Here is a 13,637-nt window from a genome sequence, read left to right as displayed (position 1 = left end):
CAAAGTCTAACCAACAAGAAACCTCCTAGATATAATGTCAAGGTCACATATATTTTTATAATTATTAATTATTTAATTATACATATATTCTCAACAAATCAAGATGGGTCCCTTTAAAAACACACTAAAAAAAGGTAAAAAGAGAAGTGAATGGAGGAGGGGATATGTTACGCAAGCTAGCTACTAGCTAAGAGAGCTTGATTAGTGACTATTTTACTTCCTTTTGTCTTTTGGGTCTTCCTCCTATAAGTATTCTCCCATTTGCTCCTTTATTTTCCTTAGAAGCTCTTCTACTTATATATATATCCTAAGTACTAAAGTCCCATAAATCCCATATTGTGGCAACCCAAATGGAAGAAACCTCCTTAATCACCTCATATTGCAATCACCAAACAATATATTCATCCTCCACCTCTACATCTCTCTCTGCCTCAGCCTCTGATGCCAACAATTTCGTCTCTACTACTCTTACGACCAATAAAAATTACACAAAAAGATTAAAAGAGGACAAAATTTGCAATGAGAGTAGAAAAAAGAAGTCTAAGGGAAATTTCGAAGGAAAACATCCTACGTATAGAGGAGTAAGAATGCGAAATTGGGGTAAATGGGTATCAGAAATCCGCGAGCCAAGAAAAAAGTCAAGAATATGGCTAGGAACTTTTGCCACAGCTGCCATGGCAGCTCGAGCCCATGACGTGGCAGCCCTAGCCATCAAAGGCCATAATGCTTTCCTAAACTTTCCCGAAATAGCACATCTACTACCTAAACCAACAAGCACCACTCCCAAGGATATCCAAGCCGCAGCCATTAAAGCCGCAATAGAATTTCCAAGCTCACAAGCCGAGCCATCAAACCAAGCCGATTCCCCAATTACAACCGCCACGTCATCATCGTCCAACTATGACACGTCATCATCTGCTTCATCTTCTAATTTTGATGACAATATATTCTTTAACTTGCCTGATTTGTTCTTAGACCTTGAAAATGTCATAGAATTTGGGCACTCGCTACATTGGCGGCTACCAGAAGCCGATGAGCCGGCTAATGATCATGATGAGCCAGCTGATCCATTCATATGGGAGTACTAAATTATTTCTAATTAGCTATAGGCTAATTTAGTGTTTGGCATTAATAATTAAAAAAAAGTACAATTTTGCGATTTCTGATCAAATTATTGACTAAATGTCTTGAAAATTACTATTTACTAGTGGCGTGTTTGGGAAGGAATTAGACTTATGATGGCAAATTTCGTGCTTCTCAATTATACTCTGCCAAAGCATATGCTAAGGGATTGGAGCCTTCATTTATTTAATTAACTTACTTTCTTTCCTTTTTCTTTATTCACTTTTATTTATTTATTAGTATTGTTTTTTGTATGAAGAATAGTTTTTTTTTTCTACTTTTGATTTATTTAATATAGGAAATTTTATTTTTCTTTTTTAGGTATAGATTAATTAATTACGAGCATATGTATATTTAGAATTTGAAAAAAAAAAGAAAAGAAATAAATTTTTGTAAATCAGATCATTCCCCTTCTGTTTTTCCTTTGTATTGTATGTATATGGAGTATTTATTTGGAATTCAAGAATTGATTGAAATTTATATATGATAAATCAATAATTTCAATTTTAGATTTGAGTTAATTTCACCATTATTTTAAAGTAGGTAAAGTTGAAAATTGAAGAATAACTTTTCAAACCTTATCATTCTTAAATTCTTCATTTATAATTTCATAACTGAAATCTATAATTTAAAATGAATTATTTGTTATGACACAATCTTAAATTTAATATCTCACAAGCAAAGTGTACAAACAATAATTGGAGATCGATACTCTATTTTAGTTTCTTGTTACACTTTAATTAAAATTAACATAATAAGAATTTTTAGGTCAAAACATGACAAACAAATTAAAAAGGAAAAAGTTTGGAGCAAAATTATAGAATCGAATGCAAAGTAAGGCTCAAAATTACTCCCACATGATATGAAGTATTATAAACCACGAGACACTTGATGCACAATATGATTAAATATAGTTAGCTTATCTTTAGATAAAACCACAAAGACTTGCATATTTTAAGTATATGATCGATATTATAGTGTCCGTATGATCTCATCTTTTCATCAATTGATTCTCAAAATGTATTAGTTCTAACTTCTAAATCTCTAATGCATACTCCAACTCCGGCCTTATTTGTTCATCATATTTTTATTATTGATTTAAATAAATAAAACATGATATAAATATATAAATATCAAATATCGTAGCACTTGGTCATCAAATACTTTCTCTGTTTTATAATACATATGTTATATTTTTTTTTTTATCTGTTTCACAATATTTGCTATATTATTATATATGTCATAAAATAAGTAATAAATTATTTTTTATTCTTACTTTATACTTTATTAATTTTTAAGGACAATAATAATATTTGTTAATAATTAATTATATAATAATTTTTTTAATACATGTGCCAAGGTGGAGCTTAAATGGAGCAACTCTTATGAAATGAAGGTCCTATATTTTATTGAAATATTCATGAAAGTGGCATGATTGAAAATGGAACATTAATACATTATTATTATTATTATTATATTCCTAAATTATAATACCACTGGACTATCATCCATGCACATTAAGACAGTGTCGTCATAGTTGTATTTTGTGACGTGTAGGGTAAGAATGTTTTCTAGTGTCACCTTTTGAAACGTTTTTGGCTCAAGAAAGTGACAATGGTTTTTTTTTTTTTTTTTTTTCTGAATGGCCTTAAAAATATAAAATAAAGGTGTATTGTTGAATATATCTATGATTGTGATGAACCATTATTGTTCTGAACATATTTGTCAATAGAATCCTTATTATTTATTTTTAGATCAATAATGTAAATCACAAAAATAAAAAAAATTAATACTTCTTTTGTTTCATATTAGTTGCACATTATGAAAAAGGACATTATTCATTCTTCACTCTTAATTTTTAATTAGTTTTTAATTTATAAATTAAAATATAGTCAAGCGAAATCTTGTTTAGTTCGTCTCATTGCAAAGATTTTATAATTTTTAATGAGAGATACTAAAAATTGAATTAGTGCATTAAACTGCGTGAAAAAACAAACATTACAAGTAAATTGGAACTGAAGAAGTAGAAAACCTTTACGGCCAAAAGTTCAAATTTGTGAAAATATTAAATTTTTATTTAACATGGCAAATAAAGTTATTTTTATCTAAAATTATTTTTAAAAATGATTTTATATTCAATCAAAAACTAGTATAAAATTTAAATTATACATCATATAAATTCACTTTCATTCTAAATATTTTGATGTACTAATAGAAAACCTTACAATCTCACAGATAACCTTCGTAATCAAAAATATTGTTAAACAAGTACATGCTTGAATATAATCTAAAACAATAATATTATTATTCAAACTTGATCTAATGATCCGAATTAAAGACCATTTTCTATCCTACTATTATGTTCCACATTCTTATTTAAGCCATTTTTATATAGATTAATTAATTACAAGCATATGTGTATTTTTTTATCAATATTTTATATTTTTATCAATATTTTTTATACTTTTATCAATATTTTTTTATCAAGACCATAGCTAATCATAAATTTTATACTTTTATTAATATTTTATTATTATTTTTTATCAATAAGACCATAGCTAATCTAAACGAAAATTTTTATACTTTTATCAATATTTTTCAATGCAATGAATTTATTTTTATTTTTGTACTTTAGAATTATAAATTTATAATAAGAGATTTCATATGAACTCACTTTCTTTTTTTATTATAGTGTATTTATATCGATACTTTATATTCAATACAAGTAAGCATCACCTTATATGAAAAAAATCTGTGAAAAAAATAGTGGAAAAATAAAATATATTTATTAGTGAGTTACATTTCACTATTTAATTATTTATATTTATTAATGACGAATTATTTAACAAGTGTGTAGATGAAGCAATGTCCCAATATTTTACTAGACTATTACCCTACAAAATCTTACTAAGCTAATTAACTACCTTTCTATATTATACTCCCTCCTATTCACCTTAGGAGTCCCATTTGACCTTTCACGGATTTTAAGAAGAGTCAAAAGTAGGACCCTAAAGGTAGGAAAGAGAGTAGTATTATGGGTTTTTTAATGTAAGGGAGGAAATTAGTATGGGTAATGGAGGGTATAATTGAAAATAGGATAAAGTTACTAAGGGCATAAAAGTCAAAAACCCATACCAAAAATAAAAATGGGACAATTAAGATGACTTGACCATAAAAGAAAATGAGACACATAAACTGAATAGGAGGGAGTATTTTTTTTGACATGAACCTAACTATTTTCCTTTTGTATATCTCCTCTGAATAATGGGCTTGAATTAAGATACAATTTAGACAACATCAGCAAATATTTGTGACACAAGAAAAATAGGAGGCAAAGATCTCGTTATCAGCACGGTTGTCTTGTTAATTTTGGAATCCTCGTGTCACAATTTTATCTTATAAAGCCTTATAATTAATAAAAAATAATTAAAATATTAATATATAATAAAATCTTTGCATTAATTAAATTTACTATATCCAATTAGGCAATATATATAAGTTTATAAACTAATGTAATATACTTGAAAAAAGAGATAGTATAGCAGACGTTATTATCTAGCATAGCAGAAAACATTATCTTCTTTATTACTATTGTTTACTCTTGTGTAAAATTACATATATTTGTAATAATTGAAATAATAAATAAAATTAGTATAAAAAAAGAATTTTAAGATCATTTAATAATAGGACCTTATACGTTTTTCGTTCCAAATTAGTTGTAAAGTTGCAAATTTACACTATTCACTCATCTCTTTTAATTTGTGATTAATTTTTAATGTATAAGTTAAAACATATTCAAGTGAGATCTTGTTTAATTCGTCTCAATGCAAAGATTATTAACATAAAATTTTTGTAATTTTTTTATAATACATAATTACAGATATTAAAAATTAAATTAATACATTAAACTGCGTAAAAAAACAAATATTACAAATATTTTAAACGGAGGAAGGATTATAGACCACGCTTGGCACATGTTAATGGACGGCGATCATTGAGTCATGACTCACCAGCAAGTATATATCAAGCACTTTCTATATTACCTAACCGATATAAATTGAAAAATGATAATAATAGAACACAACTACCCCAACTTTGAAAATGTTTATTTATATATTATTTAAAAGACCATAGCTAATTTGACAAAGGTTAATTTATTTTATTAAAATAATGATGTGCTCAAAACTAATATTAGCGCAATATCGTTATTATTCTTAAACAATAATTTATGTCCTGTTTGTCTCGTAAACTATATTTAATATACACGCGTAAATTGTTGCTAAGGCCTAAGAGAGGGCAATAATTAACCAAGTGCAATCGCCATCTTATGCTTACACCTTAAATCCTTAATTATGTTTATAGAATCAGATTCAGAATTAGAGTTATTAATTCAATATATTTCGCATAAATCAGTATTCTACATTAATTTATCTATGTTTTTATTTTAAAAGACTTTTATATACTAGATATTAGTGAATAAAGGCCAGTTACGACCCACCCTCAAAAACTTATATAAAAGTATCTTAACTCTTCATTTAATATAAGTCATAATATTTACTAGTCTAGAATCGGTCATTGTATAAACATAAAAAACTACTTAAATACCTTTTAACTCTAAGCAATATATTTACACTAACACCAAATGCATACATTTACACTAACACCACTATATAATGCATGTTCATTAAGCTAGGTTGAAAAGATTTAAGACCTACTTTTAGTCACGTCTTTTTCTTCATTTTAAGGTCCACGTACAAAAAATATTTAAGTAGCATGAATCTTCTATAATACTCAAGGTATATATATATATATATAGGATTGGGTCTTGTCTAAGTTGAGCAAGTACCATTTTCTCCATGTAAGATTCTGAATTCGATTTTTATTCGGTCCTTTCGATCCTTTAATTCACCTATAATAGACAACAGCTCAAGGTTTTTTTTTTTAAAACTACACTTAGTAGTTAGGTATTAATTTGTCATAAAAATTACACATATATATATATATATCCTTTGCTTTTTTTTAATTGTATCATTTTATAATGATAAAAAAGTTATTTAATACTGAATAGAAAAAAGGACTAACTACAGATTTTGTATGGTACGGTTGTTCTCTTTTTGTCCCATAACTTTTATAATAAGTACGTGCAAACAAAAAAAAAAGAAAATAGAGTAAAAATATATACATTAGGGTGAGATAATGAACGGAATGCTATTATGCAAAGTTAAGTTAAATATTTGAATGAAAATCAAAACAATATAAATTATGACAAAAAAATAAATTAAAAATATATTAATATTTATAAAACACTCTAAAAACAAAAATATTGCTAGAAAACATGTTAAATAGAGGGAGAAGTATCTAATAGTAGAGTTAAAAAAAAATGTATATGTGTTTGCTTTTAGGCAACCCTTTCATTTTCTTCCTTTTTTTTTTACAAAAGGACAAAATGATCTCCAAAAAGCATTAAAAGAAAAAGGAAAAAGGGAGAAACATAAGGAATAAGGGGAAACTAAATGGCAGAAGGGCATAGGGAGAGCTAAGAAACTTTGGTTTTCTTTTGAGTTGGAAAACAAGTGCGATTTATTATCTTTTTTTCTTTGTCAAAATCATTGGCATTGCCTTCCTTTGACGCTTCATGCGTAATATCATCAATATCTCCCACTTCCTACTCTTTTTATTTTACGTATCGATCCATGTGTACCTACACCCATATTTTTTTTTAAAGGATTAGGCATTATATTAGTTTAATACTCCTTTCTAAATTCGATTTAAGAAACAATAAAAAATAAAAAACATTGGTTTGTGATATCATAATTATATATGATTTAGACGCTATTACATAATAATTATGCTATTTCTATTTAGAAAAGAATATTAATTTTGATATACTCCTAGTAAATAAGATGTCATGGAACTACAACTTTCTGCATAAATTATAGTCTAACATGTTATATGAAAACCAAAAAGCTCACATACTGAAATATATTAGAGTTAAAATATGCGATTATATGATCCATCAAAATAATTAAAGGTTTAAATTCTACTATCAACATTAAAAGTAATATGGCTTATTAATAATTCGTTGAATATAATATAGGATGAAATTATGTTAATTTTAAGTCAAAATAATAAATATATGTATCATATACTAAAAAGACTTCCGTAATGACATGATTTGATAATTTTTTGAGTGTTTTCATATTAAACTAATCGCTTTATTCTGCAGTTTTTGCTATATTTTTCTTTTTAGTTTCTTAAACATTTTTTTGATCATAACCTACACACTTTCTTTGATTTTCATCCACATATACAACTTATTTTTTATCTTATTAACACATTTCTTCCACTATTTCATACTGTTTTTCCTTTCTTCATTTGAGTTGCTCACAAGTTCTAGTTGTAGCAAAAATTAAGTGACAAGAGTATTTGAATACATTCCTTGTATATATTTTGCACTATAGGTGTTTTCTACTATCTATCAATTACTAGTTTACTTCTAATTAATAATTAATTTTTTAATTAACTTGTTAAATATTTAGGAGATTTGTGTGGCAAGATAAGGAAGGAGAAGTAAAAAGGATGAATGTTTATGTTGGTAAAACTGTACATCTGACAAAGATACTATCATACTGACTTGAGAATATATGTTTTCTTCGTCCAGGATCCATTGGCCTTCCATCGTAACCTTATCTTCTTATAAAGTCAACTTATTTTTACTGATCCTCTACTTTATATATGCTGATTACCTAAGTTTAAAGTTATAATTAAACTTGGTAATTCCATCCAATTACGTACAAATGGGGTTATGTGTTAATTAGCTCAAGTTAAATGGAACTTACTTTTTATTCATCATATCATCATCATTCTACTCAATATATTTCGCTCATAGAAAGACTATGGACATGATCTGGGAAGGGAAGGACGATGGCAACTCATACCCATAAAGGAGAGCGCAGCCAAAGGAATCCCCCGGCTCGAAAAAGATAAAGAAACGTAACTATACAAGAAAAGTAAATTAAAAGCCTATAAATAAAATAAATAAGTAGAACCAACTACAAATAAAAGAGAACAAAAAAACTAATAATAAAAAAACAAGAGAAGTTGGAGGGCAAGAACACCAAAACTGATGATAAAACAACAAGAGAAGCAGGAAATTACTTTTTATTATATATATTAATTCAGATTGAAATATATTCAAATTGAATCAATACCAATAACAAATATGATTATACAGCTAGCGATTAAAGGTTTGTCGCGCTGAAACGCAAAACAATAAATACTTTGTATAAATATAACAAAAAAAATAAATTCGAAACTAAAAACATCAACCAGAAATAATTAAGTTAATAGAAAAATGAACTGCATGCTGTAAATTGAGATGTTAAAGAGGAAGAACTCTAATAACTTATAGCGTGCCTATTACAAATCATCTTCACACTTCATATTCAACAATAATTAAGAATCTAAATTCGAGATCCAACCACTCAAAAAACCAGCTAGAGTCAATAATATTTCTATGTTACCTCGATGAATTGGTCGAAATTTAAAAGTAATTTGTGATTTCAAACCCACATTTAGTATGTTATGATATTATAACTAGGGATCATGATGTTATCTGATTACATAAAACTTTTAAAATTATAAGGTTTCAAACATTTTTTAATTTTATTTTACATTATTTATCTTTGTTTAATTACTTAATTTAGACTCTAACATTCATGAAAAACTAAATAAATAATTCAGGCCTTAAATTTTATTGTGAGTTTTATCTTTATTGCTTATTTTAATTATTTTTCATAAAAGTTTCACTTATTATAAAAACATAGAATGACAGGTTAATTTAGTGATTGAAATATTTTCTTTTTTCACCTTTCTGAAATATTCGATTTTCAAGATCTATAGGAAAAAATAAATAATTCATTCTTCTCTTTGCTTGTAGTGATTCCCGGGCATACCTCCAAATCCCAAAAAGTATATACATACGGACACAAAGTATAAAGAAGATAATATATGGTTAGTAGTATATTATATAAAGCAGATAATTATTAAAACAAATGATAGAAATAATATAATCAGCAATTCATTAATTAGAAAGTGATGAATATGGGTCAATTAGACTCGTGAAGGGAGACTGAAAAGGGAAAATAGACTAACGATAAAAAAGAAATGGGTGAGAGCAACCTAAAGAATAATTAAATTAAAGATAATAATTTGTACACAGTACAGAACTTGGAAGAGAAGATTGGCATCTATTATCTATTAATAATTAAAAAGTTTAATAAGTATTCCCTTCATCTCTATAAAAATGCACTCATTTTATTTTGGATGGAATTTAATAAAAAGTGAAATTTAGTTGAAAGATAAAATAAAAAAACAAGTGGATGCTAAAATTGAATGGTTAAGATGGAGAGAGAAAATAAATTTGTAGATGAGATTTAAAGAAAGAAAGTAAAGTCATTGCCAAATAAAAAAAAAGTACAAATTAAAAGGAACGTAACAATTTTTACTCATCCATCAAAACATTCGAATTTTTTATGCTCGCATTTTTTCTAAATAGTTATATGATTCATGAAGTAGTGTCGATCTACATAGTAACACTGATGTTCTGACCATTTGAATTATTTAAGTTCCATTGAATAATAAAATTAAGCAAAATTATCATATAATTTTGATCCAAAGTAAGGGTATATCACAAAAGAACAGTTGATTTAGGAGAAATATCCCGATCTATTTTTTTTAATAACTACACTTGCTAAAAATATCTAAAATAAAATATAGTATAGTTATTGAAAAAATAAAGATTTAGAGTATATGTACAACTGTACAAGAGGAAGAGTGCTCACGAGGAAAGAATATGTATAGTTGTACGTACCTTTAACCATGAAAGTCAACCTTCTTAGATAAAATTGGAAAATTCCATTCAAACTAGCATCTAACACTAAATCTACCATGTCGTCTATTTTTTTATCTGTAATGATGATTCTCTATATGTATAAATAAAGGTTTCATTTGATCTTATTTAGTTTTTTTAAAACAAAATAACTAATATTTAAATCAGTTTGACACAAACTAGTTGTTGAATAGCTGTTAGATTGATTATAACTTTTAGATATTAAGTTGTCAAATTAATTATATACTCCAAATTAAAACTATTATGTCAAAGTATTTGTCATAGTAGCACTTAGATTATCATTTATTGAAAAAAAATGTAGGCATTTTAAACATTTCTATAAATTATAACATTCTAAAAATAATTACTAATAACATCACTACCAAACACTAAACCAGATAGTTTGCCTAACATGGGTATTTAAAAAAATAATTTAAACTTCATTAGACCACTAATAGTTTAGTTAAACTTTTTAACTTGTTGGCGTTTTAATTACTACTCAATTAATAGATGACATAACCTTTATTTAAACCATACTTTTTTATTGCAGCATAGGCTGAGGAAAGCTGAAGGAACTATGCGAGAATCAAATTCGAAACCATTTCTGCAAAGTGACATTTAAACTCTATCTGAGACAAGATCCGATTTACAACATAGACACTTAGCATGTGAGTGGAAGCCAAATTGGATAAAGAAAATTTGAAAAAAAATAAGATTATTTAACAACTTTATTCCAAAAACAAGCTTTGTGAAAACTTTATTCCCAAAATAAGCGTCCGTACATCCAAACTTATGCTTGGTGTAATGTCGTTGTTACTAATTGCGAAATAAAAAAAAATTAGTAAAACCTTAAGTCGCTGTTAGTAATAACGACTTTAAGGTTGACTGTTCAACTCCTTAATCTCATAGGTTGGAATGAGGAAGTAACTGAAATGACGAAGAAGAAGAAGAACTGGAAACTTTAAACGCATTAAGTCGCTGTTAGTAACAGCGACTTGAGGCTTTACTAATTTTTATTTTTTTTTATTTCGTTGTTAGTAACAATGACATTACACCAAGCCTAGGTTTGGATATACGGACGCTTATTTTGGAAACAAAGTTTTCACAAAGCTTGTTTTTAGAATAAAATTGTTAAATAATCTTATTTTTATCAAATTTTCATTGGATAAACATGTGGCAAACATTAATTGGATATACTTAATCTTATCAACCAGTCCAGAAAAATACCTTTCGTTATTTGTAAGACAACAAAGAAGTTGATAGCGATTTCATGGTCCAGTCCAATTCTATTCATGGAGAAATTTGGACCAAAAAAGTAGGCTTATTAAAAATTAAAGTATTTGGACCACTTTTGTTTCTTGGTGTGTCGGGCCCCTGGCCTGTTATGGAAAAGGCAACAAGTACGAGCATGCATGATAATTGAGTTCTACCACTTTCAGTTTAATTTGTTCTACCAATTTTAAATTATTTTTTTAGCAATATCTACAAATTTATATTTTATTTCTATCTTAACCACTTAATTATATTATCTGTTGGTTGTTTGTTTTATTCTCAAACTTAATTTTTTCTGCTAAATTTTATCTATTTTTCAACTTGTGCAACATAAAAGCGACAGACTAACTAATTGATAATAATCAAACAATGTATATTCCAAGTTTTTAGGTTGTTTTCACTTTTATGCTTCATGTACAAAGGCACTTGCCATTCTATGATTGGATACTTTATACACCTATATGTGAAATATATAGGTGATGATTGATGATATTTTGATTTTGATTTTCCATAAATTCATTTCGAAAAAAAGTATTAATCACTTTTTAAATGGTTCTCATACATATATTATATCAAATACATATATGTGTGTCATAATTACATTTATTTTTCCCTCTTTGAAATTCCCATGGGTACAATACTAATGTTAAAGTCTAAATCTCAAAAAATTTAGATCCACAACATGAAATTTAACAGTCGTTCACGTTATTTGTCTTTCTCCATTTATTTCGATTTTCAACCATCTCAATTTGTACGTCCAAATTCTTATTATTTTTCACTTATATTCTTCAAGTCATCTTTGGTCTTTTTCGCCTTCTTAAGTCTTTTTCGCCTTCTTATTAAGTCTCGAGCACTAATAAATTTCATGTTCAAAAGATTATATAATTATTTTTATTTATATATAAGAAAAAAACACAGTTAAACTATATGTAGGATCTTATTAGATTTATCTTGACGCAAAGTTTTTAAATATGTAATTTCTACAATTTTTATGATGTGTACTTATAGACTTTGAAACTTAAAATTTGTTTTAAAATACGAGCAAAAAAATAAAGTAGACAAACCAGAAAGAACACAAGTAATAAATGATACAGAAAAATTAAAGATACTAACAAGTAAAAAGTGCAACACAACCAGAGGTGGTAATCTATACGACTAAAGATTTGGGGGTGTTTGGTAAAAGAGTGGGTTGAGGGTTTTTAGCTTATTGGGTGAATTAGCTTGTGAAATTGGTTAAATAAGCTACAAAAAGTGTTTGGTAATTGAGTTGATTGGAACAGTTTATTGAAGCAAATCAAATGTTTTGCTACCTGCTAGGAAATCCAGCGTTTTCAATCAGTGGGTTGCTTAATTCTTTCATACTCCCAAGATTACCCTCTCATTGTGCCATTAAATTGGGACTTTAGTACTTATTATTAATTTATTTCCAATTTCTAAAAGATCACTTGCTCTCTGTTAGTTATTACCCTTCATTTTTTTCCTTAATTATTTGTTATTTAGAATTGTTTATAATTTATGTTTGGATATATGTATTTATTTTAAAATATTTATACATCCTTTATTTGTTTTCAATTACTAATTTAATTTTGTAAAAAATACAATACTTCTTACTAATTACATAAATAAATCATGACAAGTAGTTTATTAAATATGTATACGGATAACATATTAATATTTTATTAATAATTTATCAAAACAAAATATAAATAAACAAATACTCCTATAAACTTATCATTAAATTTTTCGTGTCCATATATGTCTTTTTATGCAAATAAGTTTTCAACAATCGGCTAAATTTTACAACACTCTTAAATAATCAGCTAACAAAATCAGTTGGTTAAATAAGCTCATTAAATAATCTAGCCAAATTAGCTCTCTAATCAGCTACCAATTACAAGCTATCAGCTGTTTGCCAAACACCCTCAGACTTTTGATGTTCTTACTGTTAATAAAATGCAATGGAAAATGTCTACAAACACTTCAGGTAACTAAATTGAACATCGGGGGGCAAAAGAGGGCCAGGGGTTGGGCGGAAAGGTTGGGTATGACTGATGAGTCCGATAATCAGAAGATAATTATATAGAGTATTTAACTACTCCTTTCATTTTTTTCTTCTTATTTACTTTTTTACAGTTTTCAAAGTAAATTTTAAGCTTTAATATCTCTAAATATGCATCATAAATATAAAAAATATATAATAAAAAAGTATATATTAAGACAAATCTAACGAGATCTCACATGGACATATTTTATCATCTATATATGTCTGAAAAAGTCTTATCAAACGAGAAGAACATTAGAAAATAAAGGCAGTTGATGAACAAATGTCTGAAAGTTTTCATGAACATGTGCT

The 13,637-nt window shown here is 27.0% G+C and overlaps 1 protein-coding gene across 1 annotated transcript; it reads left to right on the top strand.

Moving 5' to 3' along the window:
• Positions 1-204: 204 nt before the first annotated feature.
• Positions 205-1,553, top strand: LOC130801319 (ethylene-responsive transcription factor ERF038-like). Its single transcript, XM_057665144.1, has one exon. The coding sequence runs from the start codon at positions 351-353 to the stop codon at positions 1,086-1,088; it is 738 nt and encodes a 245-aa protein (XP_057521127.1). The 5' UTR covers positions 205-350; the 3' UTR covers positions 1,089-1,553.
• Positions 1,554-13,637: the final 12,084 nt, after the last annotated feature.

This window comes from Amaranthus tricolor, chromosome 15, assembly GCF_026212465.1.
Source record: "Amaranthus tricolor cultivar Red isolate AtriRed21 chromosome 15, ASM2621246v1, whole genome shotgun sequence".
NCBI classification, from domain to species: Eukaryota; Viridiplantae; Streptophyta; class Magnoliopsida; order Caryophyllales; family Amaranthaceae; genus Amaranthus; species Amaranthus tricolor.
Note: the sequence above shows the minus strand (reverse complement) of the source record. Positions and strands in the feature narration are given on the sequence as shown.